Genomic DNA, 19,678 nt, shown 5'->3' with positions numbered 1-19,678 from the left:
GAGACTCTGGACCTCATTCAGAGTCGGTCGAAGCACCCGCATGGTTGTACGGGAAAAGGGTCCGGATATTTAAATGATTCCCTCGCAAGTTGCGTCCCTAAGTTCGGATCGGTAGTTGGCCGACCAAGGGGAGGAAGCGGTCGGAAGACAAAAAAATACGCCCCCTTCTCGTACGCATTACACGTCATCTCAGGGCATATAAGGATTAATCGAGACCATCGGGAACCATCGGAACTGGTCGTAGAGCTTAAGGTTGACCATACCCTCTCTCAAGCTCTACGATCATGTCAGTGTAAAAACCTCCCATGTCACATGTGCCATGATGCTACTTTGTTAATTATGCACTCCCATAAACCGTATGCACTCCCATAAAATGCCGTTCGCATAATGAGGCACGCCTGTGTTCGGATCTCCACTCCCCTGTTTTCAAGCTTGCTAGAGGGGCCCGGCGGGGCCAAGGTCAAGCGTCGCCCCCCCCTCTCTTACAGCAGCTCAGCACACAGCTTGTGCTGAGTTGCAGTGTGAGACTGTTCGCGGCTGCTGCAGCGGCCATAGCAGTCTCCTATGGTTGTGGGGGGGAGCGATCCCCCCTGCTTGGCACTGGGCTGGGGAGCTTACAGTAAAAAAAAAAAAATTCTTCTAGGGGGTGTGGCCACACCTCCCGCAATTAGGCCACACCCCTCCTTTACTCGGGACAGGCCAGGCTCTCTACGGCCCTGAATGTACCAACTTATCCCTCATATATATTTACCTTTGCCCACATACCTAAATATCTGTGTGTCCATGTCTACGAATTATATGTGACAATTTCTTTCCCCCATGTGTGTGTTTGTCTGCCTTTATCCCACATCTGTGGTAAGCAGAATCAGTGCTGTTGGCTGGATTTCAGAAGATGGATGAGAAGAAGGACGACCATTTCTAATTATTACTTAATTACTTGTACCGCTGCAATACCTGTTCTGTTGTCACCACCTCAGGCATTTGTGAAAAGATATATCTGCAGATGATGATCGTTCATACACACTGAAGGACCATCATTTATCCTCTTCGCCGCTGGTCCACTGTCCGGGAGGCGGGTCCACACCCCTCCCCACAGCCTCTGCTGCATGTGTACGGGTGGTCTGGAACTGAAGACATTTGCAGTAGAGGCCTGGCAGAGCATCACCAGGGATGAAACCCAGTGTCTGGTGATGTCTATGTGTTCCAGACTTCAGACTGTAATTGCCTGCAAAGGATTTGCAACAAAGTATTAAAAAGTGAAAGTTAGATTTAGGATTGTTTAGTTTGTCCCATTACTTTTGGCCCCTTAAAAAGTGGGAGGCACATATAGAAACCGTTGTAATTCCTACACCGTTCACCTGATTTGGATGTAATTACCCTCAAATTAAATCTGAAAGACTGCAGTTAAAGCACATCTTGTTTGTTTCATTTCAAAGCCATTGTGGTGGTGAATAGAGGCCAAAATATGAAAATTCTGTCAATGTCCCAATATTTATGCACCTGACTGTATATGCCAGTGTGTACCCAGCATTATGTTGGTTCGGTCTACATGGAGCCTCTTTAAGTTATCAATCTGCCATGTATGTAGTCAATTTACCTTACAGCAGGGGCAGATTAATAATGGGGCGAATGGGACTGCAGCTACAGACCCATAAAAAAGACCCATTATTATGACAGTTCCATGATAACCCAGCTGCCCATAAATCAAGTATAAAAATTGTATTTCTATTTTTTTCACACAATGCTGCAATCTTTATACTTGTACATTTTTAGGGAGACATTGTGGCCGAAAGTGTAAAGTTGTACACGCCCACACAGCATTGGCCACACCCACACACAACTGGTCACACCTCCTCCACTTCTCATGAGAGGCCCTTGGACATCTGGCCATGCCTTACATGTGTGTATATTTGTACAATCTGTGTGACTTCTAATGGGGACATTGACATGAAAGCTGAGTGGATGAATATCCAAATGCAATTTTATCATATTTATCCACTTTTGTAAATCTGCCTTCCGTGAGATGCATGGGCTGGTGTGCAAAGAATACGTTGGCATGACTTGGTGATGCCGCCACATCATCAACTGGGCAGGGCATTGTGTACACTAATTGCATCAACATGCCACTCACCACTTGGTGATCACTAAAGGTAGGTATGTGTGCTTGTGGGCACTTACTCCCTCAGGAGCCTTAGAAGTTTTGGACCTGCCAGGGAAGTAGGCAGCCAGGATAGTTCTATAATAATGCTTTAGTGCAGGCCTGGCCAACATGTGGCTCTCCAGCTGTTTTGAAACTACAAGTCCCAGCATGCCCTGCCACAGTTTTTGCTATTAGGGAATGCTTAAACTGTGACAGGGCATGCTGGGATGCAGTGGCGTCACAAGGAGGGTGCGGGGGGGCGGCCCGCAACGGGTGTCACCCTTCAAGGGGGTGACACCAGAAACAGCAGCACACACACCCGCGGGCCGCACCCCATCCACAGAGACGTCTGCCCCCTTCCCCGGCACCACCGCCGATCCCAAATTTCATGGCCTTGAACGCCGCCGCTGCCGGGGATCACTTCATTCCCTAACCGCGGCCGGCGTCCAGAGCCACACATAGGCACAAAGCACAGAGCATCTCTCTGTGCCTGTGTGTGGCTCTGGACGCCGGTCGCGGTGACGTCATCAAGCATGCGGCACGCCGAGAAGACGAGGAGCGCGCCTGACCACCTCTAGTGTAAGCCAGCCTGGACATCTTCAAGAAAGGTAAGTAGTAATGCACAGTGGAGGGGGCACAGCATAAGGGGCGTTCTGGGGCCACTGCATAGGGGCACTACTGGGGGTACTGTATAGAGGGCACAGTATAAGGTCACTACTGGGGGCACAGTATAGGGGGCACAGTAAAAGGGCACTACTGGGGTCACTGCATAAGGGGAGCTCCTGGGATAGTGTATAAGGGGCACTACTGGGAGTATTGCATAAGAGCACTACTGGGGGTATTGTATAAGGGGCACTGCATAAGAGCACTACTAGGGGTACTGTATAAAGGGGCACTACTGGAGGTATTGCATAAGGGCACTACTGGGGGTACTGTATAAGGGGGCACTACTGTCTGGAGGCACTACTGGAGGTATTGCATAAGAGCACTACTGGGGGTACTGTATAAGGGCACTGCATAAGGGGCACTACTGGGGGTATTGTATAAGGGGCACTGCATAAGAGGAGCTACTGGGGGTATTGTATAAGGGGCACTACTGATGGCACTGCATAAGGGGGCACTACTGGGGGCACAGCGTAAGGGGCTCTAATACAGGAGGCATTGCATAAAGGGCTATAATACAGGAGGCATTGCATAAAGGGCTATAATACAGGGGGCATTGCATAATGGGCTCTAATACAGGGGGCATTGCATATTGGGCACAACTACAGGGGGCACTACTAAATGGGGAACTGCATAATGGGCACAGCTACAGGGGGCATTGCATAAGGGGCACTAATACAGGTGGCATTGAATAGGGCACTACTACTGTGGGCATTGTATAAGGGGCACTACTACTGTTGGCATTGTGTATAAGGGTCAATAATGTGGGTGTTGTGTAAAATGGGCACTACTGTGTGCCAGAACATAAATAAGGGACACTACTTTATGGTGTAATGTGAATCTCTAGCACTATGTGCGGTGTAATGTGGATACGATTGTGCTACTGTGTGACATAATTTGAATTGGGGATAGTATTGTGTGACCATGCCCCTTTCTTTCGAGATCACGCCCCTTTTTTGTGCCACAGGCCTTAGGCGCACGCTGTCCTTTTTTTGATAAATCGTCGGGGGAGAGGGGGTCATTCCACCACGTCTCAAGGACCAATTTAAGCACTGCTACCCAGAATATCGGGCGTGGCATCATCACGCCTGCCGGGTGTGCCTTGCATTCTGGGAGGAGCACAGTAAGGGGGCAGAGTTTGCGGAGCTGCGCACCTTTGTCCCGACTTTTTATTTTTTTTTGTGGGGGGGTGTCACCGTGCATTACAGCACCGGGTGACACCAACCCTAGTGACGCCTCTGCTGGGATGTGCAGTTTCACAACAGCTGGAGGGTCACAGGTTGGCCAGACCTGCTTTAGTGACTTCCATATATATATATTTTTTTTCACCTCAAAATTGGGTGCAACTTTAGTAGAATTTATTTTATTTTTTTTTCGGATTGGATTTGTGTTCTTGTTTTGTCTTTATATATTTATATATTAAGGGACATGATGTACAGTAGTAACATAACTGCTGCTTCTCTGTTGAATTAAATGCTACTGTCATATCCTTTGAATTTGAATTATTTAATATGAATTCTAACCCAGATTTATCAACGAGTGATATTCTTGTTATCATTTGTTACTAATCTTAAATGGTGCCCCAACCAATCAGCTCCTGTCACACATGACAATTAGGAGCTGATTGGTTGGATCAACTTTTAAGATAAGTAGCTGGACAAACCATTCTTGTCCAGGAGCACAGTTAGAATGTACGATACGTAGAAAACTACTATTTTTTTTTTTTGCCATATCAACAATAAGCTGCCGGAACTCAAATTGGTTTCTTTAAAATATCCTTTATGTTTTGTTTCTGTGAAAAACTTACAACATTGGGCCCGATTCAGAGGTGGAAGCAGCGCCAATGTTTGCGGTTATTTGTTACTGCGCATATGTGAAAAGTCCTGAAATCCCAACTGCGCATGCGTTACCCTGACTGTGTGGCTCCGTATGCAGGCATTACAGCTGGCAGTGCAAGTGGAATGGGTATGAATTATCGTCGGACCTAAGCCCGGCAGATGAAATACTGACCCCGGAAGTCCGGCACATGAAGATCCCGACTGAGTTGAGTAAGGCCCCTAACCCTCCCCTCTCCCTTCCTAACCCTCCCCTTGGGGTGCCTAACCCTAACCTCCCCCCAGGGGTACCTAAACCTAACCCCCCTTCCCTGCACTCTAAACCTAACCCTCCCAGGGGGGTAGCCTAAACCTAACCTCCCCCAGGTGGTGCCTGACGCTAACCCCCCCTTCCCATAGCCTAACCCTCCCGGGGGTGCCTAAACCTAACCTTCCCCTGGTGGTGCCTGATGGTAACCCCCCCTTCTCCTGGCCTAATCCTAACCCTCCCGAGGAAGGATGTGGTGCCTAACCCTAACTCATCCCGGGAGTACCTAAACCTAACCCTCGCCCCCCCGCGGCTATCAGCTCCAGACGCCCGTCTACCTACGTTCGTTATGCCGGGTGTCGGAATTTTGGCGTGGGGCTAATGATAGGCATCGGTATTTAGTTGCCTATCATTAGTCCCATGCCGTGATTTCACTGTCGGGAAGCCAGCGGTCGGCATTTCATCCCGTGCACCCATGGGCATTCCTGGGAGGTGGCCTGAAGTGAACGCAAAAACAAGGCCGTATGGGCGTGTCACAGGGCGAGTCATGGGCGAGTCAGTGAATCTGGCTGCATTCTCAAATGCAGATTCACAATCACAGAGGCCATATTTACAGGTCATAAGTGGCAATGGTGACCATCGAAAGTGGATGCCTCAGAGCTTGCACAGTCCACAGTCCGCTGTACGCTAGTGCACAAGGGGGAGGCTGAAACTAGCATTTGCATATTACCGCTGCTGCGACTCTGCAAAAATTCACAGCCGTGCCTGGATCTGAGTTTGGCCCATTGTGCTATAGAGAAAATAATGCTACAGCAATGTGCAATATATACATCATGGTGATAATATCAAATTAACCTGCAGGAAGAATAGAGAATAAACCAGGGCCAGTCGCATTCAGGTAAATGAATATGAGAAAAATACAATCAACGCGATTGATGTTAAAGGCTGTCCAAGTTATGAAGATATGGAAGCTAAAAGTTGTCTAACAATGGTCAGGAGACCCACAGAAGTTGGAGGCCCCAGGCAGATGCCTGCTCAAAACTGGTTTTTAATTTTTCTTTCTTCACGTAGGTCTGATTTTCATCTCAGTATTCTTGTAGGAGTAGTGATAGCCCTTGCCGGTTCTCCAATTAATACCGATTCCATAGGTGTCATGCTGCCCCAGCAGATACAGCCCATTCATGTTTGCATAATGGCAGGTGTTGTACCACCAGCCTCCCTTGTATAAATTAGCACAGCTGTCTGCGTAGAGGTCATTATCCTTGTCCTTAGTGGTGAACGCCATGTTATTATGATAACTCATAGAGTCCCCTAAGAAATAAAATAATAATCACAGGTTATGACGGGTTCCTGGTCTGGTATCATCATCAGCAATAGTAGATCTCAAATGTCCTCTGCACAGAGAAAAAACGATGATTGAGAAAAACAGAACATGGACTGATTATAGGGTACTTTGAGCACCATAAAACTGTAGGCTACACAACCGGGCATGGGCCAGCCATTAGATATGTTGTTAGGGGAGAATGAACAGGAGGGGCCACAAAAATTCCTTCTTGGGCCCCTAGAAGACGTGGGACTTAGTTATTTGCCCAAAGTGGTCCTATGGTCACCCGGGTAGTAAAAACGGGTAAAAACATTAATATCAACACAGTAGTCTAAATCCAAGTTTATGCACAGTTCCAATTTTATAGTAAGTCCTAAATCTGAACCCAAACCAGGCTTCAAACTTAGACTTGAAATTAATATAAGAGACAAGAGGGCCCACCAATGGAGTCTTTGCCCTAGGGGCCAACTACATTTTTGAATCCCCAAGCTACTGTACTCTGCTTTTTTTGGTTGTAATCCACATTTTTCCTTTTTCTCCATATTTTCCTTTGAGGGTCTGAGGAACCGTTCTAAAGGTTAGTGTGGGTTGGAAAATCCAAATATTTTCATGATCATAGCCCTGGATCTGGGGCACTAGTTTATCTGATCCACTTAATGTGGGCCCTCGTACATTTGGCTTCATTATTCACTGTACTGAACTGTACCTTACAAGCTCTTACCTGCACTACCGTCCAAGAAGTCCCCCAGCAGCAACTTGTAATTTTCAGATTCTCCCAAAACTTTGAATGATTTGTATTTGGCAAAATAATTGTTGTTCTCAAAATCTTTAAAATCGATGCGCAGCTCCCATGTTCCTGCAAGAAGTGTAAGATAATGCATTAGCTCCAATATTTGAAAATAATTTCCAGGAACACTTTCCTATTGTAATGGTGTAGCTGCGCAGGTCTCAGTCAGTTTTCTTCTGGAAGGCATAAGACACCATATCTACTTAACATGACCTGAAGTTCTGACCACTGTACATGACCATAATACACATCTATTACACTGTATACAGACATAGGACACTACACCCCCAACATGTCCTGACCACTGTACATGATCATAATACATCTATTACACTGTATACAGACATAGGACACTACACCCCCAACATGTCCTGACCACTGTACATGATCATAATACATCTATTACACTCTATACAGACATAGGACACTACACCCCCAACATGTCCTGACCACTGTACATGATCATAATACATCTATTACACTGTATACAGACATAGGACACTACAACCCCAACATGTCCTGACCACTGTACATGATCATAATACACATCTATTACACTATACAGACATAGGACACTACACCCCCAACATGACCTGACCGCTGTACATGATCATAATACACATCTATTACACTGTATACAGACATAGGACACTACACCCCCAACATGACCTGACCACTGTACATGACCATAATACACATCTATTACACTATACACAGACATAGGACACTACACCCCCAACATGACCTGACCACTGTACATGATCATAATACACATCTATTACACTGTATACAGACATAGGACACTACACCCCCAACATGACCTGACCACTGTACATGATCATAATACACATCTATTACACTCTATACAGACATAGGACACTACAACCCCAACATGACCTGACCACTGTACATGATCATAATACACATTTATTACACTGTATACAGACATAGGACACTACACCCCCAACATGTCCTGTCCACTGTACATGACCATAATACACATCTATTACACTGTGTACAGACATAGGACACTACACCCCCAACATGTCCTGTCCACTGTACATGACCATAATACACATCTATTACACTGTGTACAGACATAGGACGCTACACCCCCAACATGACCTGACCACTGTACATGATCATAATACACATCTATTACACTGTATACAGACATAGGACGCTACACCCCCAACATGACCTGACCGCTGTACATGACCATAATACACATCTATTACACACTGTATACAGACATAGGACACTACACCCCCAACATGTCCTGACCACTGTACATGACCATAATACACATCTATTACACACTGTATACAGACATATGGCACTACACCCCCAACATGTCCTGACCACTGTACATGACCATAATACACATCTATTACACACTGTATACAGACATAGGACACTACACCCCCAACATGTCCTGACCACTGTACATGACCATAATACACATCTATTACACTGTGTACAGACATAGGACACTACAACCCCAACATGTCCTGACCACTGTACATGATCATAATACACATCTATTACACTATACAGACATAGGACACTACACCCCCAACATGACCTGACCGCTGTACATGATCATAATACACATCTATTACACTGTATACAGACATAGGACACTACACCCCCAACATGACCTGACCACTGTACATGACCATAATACACATCTATTACACTATACACAGACATAGGACACTACACCCCCAACATGACCTGACCACTGTACATGATCATAATACACATCTATTACACTGTATACAGACATAGGACACTACACCCCCAACATGACCTGACCACTGTACATGATCATAATACACATCTATTACACTCTATACAGACATAGGACACTACAACCCCAACATGACCTGACCACTGTACATGATCATAATACACATTTATTACACTGTATACAGACATAGGACACTACACCCCCAACATGTCCTGTCCACTGTACATGACCATAATACACATCTATTACACTGTGTACAGACATAGGACACTACACCCCCAACATGTCCTGTCCACTGTACATGACCATAATACACATCTATTACACTGTGTACAGACATAGGACGCTACACCCCCAACATGACCTGACCACTGTACATGATCATAATACACATCTATTACACTGTATACAGACATAGGACGCTACACCCCCAACATGACCTGACCGCTGTACATGACCATAATACACATCTATTACACACTGTATACAGACATAGGACACTACACCCCCAACATGTCCTGACCACTGTACATGACCATAATACACATCTATTACACACTGTATACAGACATATGGCACTACACCCCCAACATGTCCTGACCACTGTACATGACCATAATACACATCTATTACACACTGTATACAGACATAGGACACTACACCCCCAACATGTCCTGACCACTGTACATGACCTTAATACACATCTATTACACTGTATACAGACATAGGACACTACACCCCCAACATGTGCTGACCACTGTACATGATCATAACACACATCTATTACACACTGTATACAGATATATGGCACTACACACCCAACATGTCCTGACCACTGTACATGATCATAATACACATATATTACACACTGTATACAGACATAGGACACTACACCTCCAACATGCCCTGACCACTGTACATGATCATAATAAACATCTATTACACTCTATACAGACATATGGCACTACACCCCCAACATGGCCTGACCACTGTACATGATCATAATACATCTATTACACTCTATACAGACATAGGACACTACACCCCCAACATGACCTGACCACTGTACATGACCATAATACATCTATTACACTCTATACAGACATAGGACACTACACCCCCAACATGTCCTGACCACTGTACATGACCATAATACACATCTATTACACTATATACAGACATAGGACACTACACCCCCAACATGTCCTGACCACTGTACATGATCATAATACACATCTATTACACTCAGGGCTGCCATCAGAAATTCTGGTACCAACAAAATAGGCAGCCCCCCCCCCCCCCCCCCCTGGGTATAGGTCAGTTGAGCGGAGCTGTGGATAATGTGGGTGGAGCTATATCAGGGGTGTTACCTCAAATTGTGGGTAAACCAGGGAAGGCTACGCATGGTGGAGGGGTCAGAAGGTGGGACGGGGCAGGGAAGACTGGACAAGGGGGGCACTAGGCTGTGATGGGTGGACTGGGGTGGCAAAGGGCAGGGAAGGATGGTTGGACTAGGGGGGCAAAGGAAAGTAAGGGAAGGGGCAGAGAAGACAGGAAGGTTGGCTGGACATTGGGGGTGGTTGCAGGGAAGGCTGGCTGGACTGGAGCAGGTAACACAGGCTGGCTAGGCTAGGAGGGGGGCACAGGGAAGACTTGCTGGACTGGGGGAGGGGCAAGGCAGGCTGGCTGGACTGGGGGGGCATAGGGAAGGCTGGCTGGACTGAGGGAAGGCAGGCTGACGGACTTAGCAGGCTGGCTGGACTGGGGGAGGGGCAGGGCAAGGCAGACTGAACTGAGGGGGGGTGCAGGAAAGGCTGGCTGTACTGGGGGGGGGCTGCAGGAAAGGCTGGCTGTACTGGGGGTACAGTGCAGGGAAGACTAGCTGGACAAGAGAGGGGAGGACACATGGCAGGGTCAGCATACCTGCTTTCTTCATTCTTTTCTCCTGAGAGAGAGGGGGCACGGCTGGCAGCTGCAAGGAGTGCACCAGGCGGCAGGCAGAGAGAAAGAAAGAGCATATTCGCTGTGGCATTCAACTATGGACTGTCACTGGAGCCGGCCACGAGAATCAGCGGCGCTGTAGCATTTGATCTATGGAGCCGGCCGCGAGCCGCCGCTCCTGATTGGCTGATCAGGAGCTGCTGCTCCTGATTGGCTCGCGGAACGGCAGCCAATCAGGAGCGGCCGTTTCCAATTGGCTGCTCAGGAGTTGCTGCTCCTGATTGGCTGCCGCGGCTGGCTCCAGTCATAGACCAGCGCCGCTGAGCGCTGATGCCCTTTCTCCCTGCCTGCTGCCCGATGCATTTCTTGGCATTGTCAGCCGGGCCCTCTCTCTCTCCGGGCCCGGTACTAGAGTACCGGCAGTCCCCCCCTGATGGCGGCCCTGATTACACTGTATACAGACATTGGACACTACACCCCCAACATGACCTGACCACTGTACATGACCATAATACACATCTATTACACTATATACAGACATAGGGCACTACACCCCCAACATGACCTGACCACTGTACATGACCATAATACACATCTATTATACTATATACAGACATAGGGCACTACACCCCCAACATGACCTGACCACTGTACATGACCATAATACACATCTATTACACACTATACAGACATAGGACACTACACCCCCAACATGACCTAACCACTGTACATGACCATAATACACATCTATTACACTGTATACAGACATAGGACACTACACCCCCAACATGGCCTGACCACTGTACATTTTTTATTGTAAGGCACTTCCACGGGACTGTCTGTCATTACCTGACGAGGTTATTTTATGGAGATTTTCGTTCCCCAGCCAAAACTCACTCAGCTGGCTGCCGAACCCTTTCTTGTAGGAATCCCAGTCCTGCATGAAATCCACTGACCCGTCCCAACGCTTCTGGAACACCTACAGAGGGGAAAGAGCGTACTATAATGGCCACTGCTAATGTTGCTCATCTTACAGTATAAGACATCATTGTAAAGTGTATCACTTCTCTAACACAGACGTATGGTATGGCAGACTATTAGGTGGGGTACAAAGAGAAGATACTATATATATATATATATATATATATATATAGCAAGAACACTAACACTGTACACGCCTGTGTTATTTGTACTCCTGTGAGGACACGGTCTTGTGTACAAAAATAATGCCCTTTTAATAAAGATACTGAAAAGTTGCCTTATTTCCCAGTGGGTGGATAAAATATTTCTGCAAATAATATGTCTTACGTGTGTTCAGTGCCGGCTACAGAGGTGGGGCTGCAGCACAGTGCAAAATTCATATGCGGGAGCTACACCAACTGCCAGTCAGTCCCGGCCAGTGATGTTTGGCAGAATTTGGAGTGGCAGTTGGTGTGACTCCCCTATTTGAATTTTGGACTGTGCTGCAGCCCCATCTCTGGGCCCGCCCGCCACTGCATGTGTGTATGCAGTATGATAGAATAATATTTAGTTATAGGGCCCCCCCTAGTTCACACGTTACGCCCCTGTCAGAATGCTTATGCAGATATTATTTACAAGAGTTTAGGCATATACTAACATCAATTGTGCATACTTGCCTTCTATTCCAGAATGTCTGTAAGACACAAATTTTCTGTAGTCCTCCCGTACTTAACAGAGAGATGCCCAGCCTCCCGGATACTTCCCCAGTGAAGTGGGCAGTCCAAGGACTTGATGGCACTGTTTTTAGCAAACATAATTGGGTCCTCACCCCCTGCAGCAAATCACAGAATTGAGCAGTGGGGTAGAGATGGCCATCGTGGGGTCTCCATTGATGGGTATATTACCATTGGTGGCACAAAAACATGGCGGGCCACGGACCAATCAAAAATGGGGTGGGGCTTATAAGCTGCCGGGGGGTGGGGCTAAGCACCATCCCATCAAGAAAAAAAAAAACCATTGCTCTATCTGCCATCATTGGCAAACCATGGACCAGCAACAGTTAACCATCGATGATTGCTAACTATCGATGGTCAATGGCCATCCCTAGAGTTGGGCTGCAATGATGCAACATGCAGGAGACTGGCATACTCTCTATGGAAGTCTCCCTGACATTCCGGGGAAAGTATGACAATAGGCACGCATGCAGTTGTGTAATACACTTGAATTACTAGATGAGGAAACCTGCAGCAGACTTACTATCCACCCTCCGCCATCAGTATGCATGTCGCACAGCACTTTCAGGTAGCCATCAGGGTATATTGTGTACCATCCACTCAGCACAGTTCCCTGCTCCTGGATCTCCTTGCAGCTTCTGCCGGGTGTGTAGCCAGCTGATAAGATGAATGAAAGCCAAACATGTAACGCTGATTATAGACATTTAAATGTGATAAAAATATCCTAAATAAATTAGCAAACATAATACAGCTACTGGTTTCCTTGTGATATCTAATATTGGCGCCTATTTACCGATAGGCCTCTTAGGGGATCGGTATGAAATACCGCCGGACGCATGTCTGGCAGTTCAAAGAGGCTCAAATCCTGACGATGGATGACCGGCAGTGAAGATACCTAACTTCCCCTAACCCTAACCCTCCCTTAGGGGTGCCTAACCCTAACCTTCCCCCAAAGTGCCTAACCCTAACCCCCCATGTAAGTGCCTAAACCTATCCCCTCTTCCCCGCCGCCTAAACCTAAGTCCCCTGGAGGAGGGTGCATAACCATAACCTTCCCCTGGGGGTGCCTAACCCTAACCCCCCCTTCCCCGCAGCCTAAACCTAAGTCTCCCGGAGGGGGGTGCCTAACCCTAACCTCTCCCCGGGGGTGCCTAACCCTAACCCCCCCTTCCCCTAATCTGACCCTAACCCTCCTGGGGGGGGTCCTAACCCTAAGTCCCCATCGGTAGCCCCTACCCTAACCCTCCCCCCCCGCGGCTGTCCGCGCCCGGCTTACCTTCGATCGGTATGCTGGGCGTCAAGCTCCCGGCATAGGTAAAATGACAGGCGTCGAGATCCCGACGCCTGTCATTAGACCCCTGCCACCGGGATTAGACAGTCGGGAAGCCGGCGGTCAGCATTCCGACCTTCGGCTTCCTGACTGCACCCCCCTCTTAGTCCTCTGTAATTTTCAAAAAACATTTAGCCCAGGTAGCTGCAAATTTCGCAGCGGCTACTGCATTAGTGTCCTCGTCTGAATCCGTCCCGCTGGGAGGTATGTCCATGCCGTAGACACAGGTGGGTTTAACATCAAAGCATGCAATGGGGGAGGGGCTTTTTGTGACTGGAACCCAGCCTGGTAGAATATTGGAAGCACATTGTGGCAGTAATGAATGATTGTTCTCATGTGTACAGTGCAGCACTCGCCTACGGTGCTCTGCATGTTGCGGGGAGGGGGAAAGGTGATGGATCTGTGTACACTTTAGTGGCACTTGTGCAAGAACAATTTGTACCACTTCTAAGCTTTAAGCCACGGACCAATGCAAATGCAGCATTCAGTGACTAAAGGAAATGCATGCATCCATAGACGCTGCCTCAGATCCCCACCGCGCATGACTCATGATGGTGCTGCGTCTACGGTCGCAGTGCCCTGTCAGCCGCAGCCTGATTGACAGCCTGCGGGCATTTCGAAGTGGCAATCGGGATCGTTCTAGAAAACAGGGGTGCGCTGAAGCTAGTGGCTGCTCCCCCGGACACAGTTTCACTGGCCCTGCAGCGTAGTTTTGCCGGACATCCTGATCAAACTGACGCATATTTTCACACAGCCGCTGGGTACAAAGACGCAGCGGCTGCAACATTTGCGCCCACCACTGAATTAGGCCCTAGGGGTTTATTTACTAAGTCTTGGATGGGGATAAAGTACCAGCCAATCAGCTCCTAACTGTCATTTTTCAAACACAACCTGTGACATGGCAGTTAGGAGCTGATTGGCTGGTACTTTATCTCCATCCACTTTATCTCCATCCAAGGATTAGTAAATAGGCCCCAAGTGTCAGCCTTAAAGAATGGATTTGAAAAGAGTACTTCCAGGTCAGGGGTCGGCCAATGACTACACACGCACTTGCAGGTGTTAGCGGCCTGCCGGACTTTCTTGTATGCCCAAAAAAGGCGGGAAACACTAAGCAGCGTCAGACAATTTATTTATAAATGACCAATCTAGCAAACAATATAGGGATTACACAAAACAAACCCTCAAAACAAGTGCTTCCACATAGAAAGGGGTAGCAGCTTTTCGTCGCTAAGTCACGCTTTCCCGTCATAACAGGCTGTAGCAGTGGCGTTATTAAGAGAAACCGAAGACGCCACAGAAAAATCTAATCTCCCCATGATCTACCTATTTTAATACATTGTGAAATACTAGTAACTCCTTTTTTTTACACAGTAAAGGACAAAAAAGTGGATATTTTCACTTGATCCATTTGCACCATAGAGCCCCAATTCTCCATCCGTGGAGCAGAGTTCACCTCTGAATTTTGGCGGTATGTGCCGGTGAGAGATTTAAGTATGTAACAAATGGTATTATAATAAGCAAACTGTTCTCTAAGCTTTCACTCACCATAGGGTGAATCAGAAAATCCAACGTCTCCTCTTGCTCCTATAATCGCAAAAATAAAAATATTGTAACTCAAATTTTAAATAAAAAAAACAAGATTTACAGTGTAATGTATATTAGCTGTTCCCTGAAATAGTTTACAACTAACACAAGTGTGAACTATAGTTTACCTCACTATTACAATCTGTTTTCCCAACTTGTATTGTGACAACTGTATTGATCTAAACAATTTGTTCAAACAACAGTTTTTGTCCATTTTCTGGCATTTGGGAGCAAATCATTGATTGTCATTTTGCTTTCATACCTTACCAGATTTTCATTCCAACCAATCAACTAGTTGGATGGTTGGACAGAAAATCTTACTGTGTATGGCCAGCATAAGAAGTAGTGTCAGTGTGGGCGCCAAGTGGAGAACATACTGTCTAGGGCATCCCTATCCATGCACCAGCTGTGTACTGATCACATCATACTTGCCTACGTTCCACGGAACGGCTGGGAGGCACCCGAACCTCGGCTTCTGCTCCTGGTCGATTGAAATGGCATTGAAGTCTCTCAAAGGCTGACCTGCATCCACCTAGCGCCCGTCCACTTCCAGAGTAAAGTGGATGGCCCGGGCAGCCAATGACGCGATTCGCACTGAATCGTGTTAAGATAGCCATGTCCCCCCCCCCCAACTTTACAATGCCGGTAATATTGTATAGCGGCATTAAGAAGAAATATACTACGCTGGTGTGTCTCAGTCAAAGCAATACATCCCTTGGTACTTGTGGCCGTGTGCAACGTCTGGGAAGGGAGATTACTTGTAGTTCCTTTGTGCAGTGAGGGGGTCGGCTGATAACTCGTGGAGGTACTTGGTTATTAAATATAAATCAGGGTGCTGGAATTTCTGACCAAGAGTAACAACAACGCGTTTCACCTTTGGCCTTTGACAAGCTGGTTCGTGGTTATTGGATGAGGTGCTTCTGAAAATATATGAGATCTTCTACATACTGTAAGTGCTGGAATAGTGATTATTGCCTACATCTACGGCGCTCACACAGCTGTTTTAATACAGATTTCTCTACAGAAAATAGATACTTTGTAGCACTTAAATGTATATTTGATTGAGATCGTTACAATTATGTAGCTACTTGTTATCCACCATGATAGTGAGAGCTTCTGCTGATTATTTATGATACAGTCTGCTATTTCTGTATGTATATATGGTATTGATATTTTATTTTTTAATAAACATACATTTTCATACACACGTGTATTGCTTTGACTGAGACACACCAGCACATTATAATTTATCTTTAATGAGGGTGTCATACCTCTTTTTTACTGCGGCAGGTTGTCTTTAATTGTATAGCGGGAGTTGGGACCACGATGACGTAATCACGCAGTCACGCCCACCCCTACTCCTCCCCCTATACCGCATCACACCTCTTGCACGCTCACCGCACCGCTATACCAATGCCGCGCCACGCTAACCGCATGCCCCTCGCTGTGCTGACCTGCTTGCTCCCTCCTGGATGGCAATTATGGACAGACTCACCTTTCTCCCCAGGTATTCCAGGTTCCCCTTTCTGTCCAGGAGTTCCCAGAGCTCCAGGACATCCTCTTAGGATCGCTAGCTTATCTGAGCCTCCAACCTCCACAATCTTCACCTCTGTGATCAGGAAAAGAACAGAAAGTTTTTCTTAACAAGGAATGCTTAAATAATAACAACACTCATACATATCTATAGGCTGATAAAAGCCAAATAAGAGTTACATTTCCTATAAGTTAGTAGGAACTCTTTTTATATGAGAGTGGTTTAATAAGTAAGGTAACAAGACCTGTCACGTGTGTAATGTTCTCTATTTTATTCTAATTTCCTGCCAGGCTAAAGCAGGTAGACCACTTCTTCCCCTCGGGGCCATTACACTGCGTCTCATATCAGTCATACTGTCCCAACATCAGATGGCAGGGGTGGAGGAGACATGGTCACACATTGGGGTGCGTAGTGTGGTCAGATTTCTGCGTCTAAAGGGCTCATCAGTAGCCGATATTCATCGGCAACTTGTCGTCGTAGGGTAATAACGTCATGTCACAGAAGCAGGTTCTTATGCCCCCACCCGCTTAAAAAATGAGGACACCCTTCTTGGGAAGCAGGAGATAAATAAGGAATGCAATGTAGGGCTTAGACACTGGTCACAAACATTTACAAATGTACATTTTGGGAACACAACTATTTCACAGACAGTGTGATAGGAGTATATATATATATATATATATATATCTTATTCATTTGCTGTCCTGTATGCACCTTCTCCAATGACTGGATCTTGTAGTTTACACTAAGTTATGGCATTATTAGTATTTATGACTCTCAGAGGGTTTACAACGCCGCTATGGAAAAACATCCCATGTAAAATATTAGCTGCACCGATGGTTTGAGGATTGTGCAACGCTGCAAACACTACTCACACTGTCTGTGTTTGTTATTCACTTATTGCAACATCTGCTGTCACTTATTTGTAGCTTAGGGGTTGCGTCACAATGTCATTATGTGTAATAAAGGGAGGTATTCATGAAAGCTTGGAGAGAGAGATAAAGTACTAACCAATCAGCTCCTGTCACTTTACAGGTTGTGTTTGAAAACTGACAGAAGCTGATTGGTTGGTACTTTATCCATCAGAATTTTATCTGTCTCTAAGCTTTCATGAATACCCCCCAAAATTAGAAGTAACGTTATACTTACTAGTGCTATGGACCAAAGGTTTCTGCCAATAATGAGGCAGCTGTTTCAGGTCATTTATTTAATTTTTTTGCATGAAAAAATTCCAAAAATCCATGTCTGAACCAACGCGTTTCACTTTACTTTGTTACCAGAATTATGAGGTTGTTGGTGATCACTGTCTGCCTCCCCCTCTGTGTTTTACTGGTGGTAAAGTCATTAAATGTAGCCTGATGTGTTAAGAAAAACATGACACAAAAAAGATACAAACCAGTGGCTAGTACAAAAAAGTGAGGGGTGCCATCGGTATCAAGAAGATCTATTTTAAGACTATTTCTGCATTATGTAATATTGTAAAGACATGGCAGTAACGCCAGTGGGTACAAGGTGGCATGGAGCAGATTGTTGGGTAAAATATAAATGTAGGGAATTACTTCAACATACAAGTTTGCTGTAACCATCTACATGAGTTGTTGCTATGCTACTGATTGATACGTACTGTAGTATTAAAGTAACAATGTAATATAAACCTGTAATAATAATACACTAATATACACAAAGCTCATTATTTAGTCTATGTAACGGATATCTAAAGAACTCAAGTTCTGTTGCTTTCCCAGGCAGAAGAGTGAATCGACATTACTGTCCTATACATACAAGTCCTTTTATATCCCTACTCTGGAAATGCAAGAATATATTTTACTGGAAATTTGTAATGTATTTATTTTTGTTAGGTTATTTGTATATTATACAGTTACACAGTAACCAAACGTCCATAATTCTAAATCACAAATTCTAATCTAGTTGCTGTCCTCCATTGTCCTACCTTTTATAAAATATTTAATTTGTTGCCTTGTTTACCTTGTTTTGTACATTTTGCACAGTGGAAATTTGTGGCATCTTATAAATAAATTAAACCTTATAAATCCCTTATAAATAAATGCTGACAATAACAATATTACCTGGGCATGCATTGTCGGCGTAACCAAGCGCGGTCACCGTCCAGAATACGACAAGTGCTGATGTCCACATCGCTGCGTTAGTGTCCGGTCTCTTTGGTAGTCTGATACGATTGTGGTTTCTGATGAAACATGAAGCAGCTTTTAAGGAATTTTGGACACCTGACCTTTTTAAAACACCCCATCATTCTTCATTATCTCCAGGCTCTTCCTGGTAGAAATATGCTGGGTTTGTTTGTTTGTTTCTTACGAAAGAGACATCTTACCCCTATTCATCACCGATTTCAACATATGCACTAATTTATAAAGAGAAATTGGAGCCAAACAGGAAAGGATTAAAAAGAATTACCTAAAGCCAGAGGAAGGAGTATTGCCAGCTGGCTGTCCTTCACCTGTCCCCCACAAAAGTTTGCATTCTACCTTGACGGATGACTAAATTATTTTGCAGGAAATAAAAACTGTCCCCATCAACATCTCTCTATGGGGGAGAAGTACTAAGGACCTCATTCAGAGTCGGTCGAAGCGGCCACACGGTCGTACGCAGCCGATGTTCGCTTTACTGCGCATGCGTACAGTTTGCAATGCGCGTGCGCAAACTAGCGGCTATGATCAGAAATTTCTCTCTCCTTCAACACTGCCAGGTCGGTAGTTCGAATGACAGATTGCGGCGTTTGTGGGTGGGGAAGGTGCTTGAAAACGGGGAGTGGAGATCCGAACGCAGGCGTGTCTCATTATGTGAACGGCGTTTTATGGGAGTGCATA

General features: G+C 45.9%; 1 protein-coding gene across 1 annotated transcript; it reads right to left on the bottom strand.

Annotated features, from left to right (window-relative positions):
- Positions 1-4,561: 4,561 nt before the first annotated feature.
- LOC148543416 (ficolin-2-like) lies at positions 4,562-19,113 on the bottom strand. Its single transcript, XM_088451814.1, has 7 exons — positions 18,920-19,113; positions 16,794-16,907; positions 15,260-15,298; positions 12,908-13,041; positions 11,540-11,669; positions 6,931-7,065; positions 4,562-6,196 (listed from the first exon to the last, which is right to left on the bottom strand). The coding sequence occupies exons 1-7, from the start codon at positions 18,987-18,989 to the stop codon at positions 5,949-5,951; spliced, it is 870 nt and encodes a 289-aa protein (XP_088307940.1). The 5' UTR covers positions 18,990-19,113; the 3' UTR covers positions 4,562-5,948.
- Between the last annotated feature and the right edge of the window lie 565 nt (positions 19,114-19,678).

The sequence above is a fragment of the Taudactylus pleione genome, unplaced genomic scaffold (assembly GCF_031769625.1).
Source record: "Taudactylus pleione unplaced genomic scaffold, aTauple2 ptg000003l, whole genome shotgun sequence".
NCBI classification, from domain to species: domain Eukaryota; kingdom Metazoa; phylum Chordata; class Amphibia; order Anura; family Myobatrachidae; genus Taudactylus; species Taudactylus pleione.
The sequence above is the reverse complement of the archived record's forward strand: the minus strand, read 5'-3'. Positions and strand labels throughout refer to the sequence as shown.

Bases quoted from the DNA above. Each gene is read 5' to 3' on its own strand.
- LOC148543416 (XM_088451814.1), bottom strand. From the start codon at position 18,989: ATGTGGACATCAGCACTTGTCGTATTCTGGACGGTGACCGCGCTTGGT. The intron at 16,908-18,919 runs GTAATATTGTTA...TCCTGATCACAG, and splicing joins CGCCGACAATGCATGCCCAG to AGGTGAAGATTGTGGAGGTT. The intron at 11,670-12,907 runs GTAAGTCTGCTG...TCCCCTCTGTAG, and splicing joins CTGATGGCGGAGGGTGGATA to GTGTTCCAGAAGCGTTGGGA.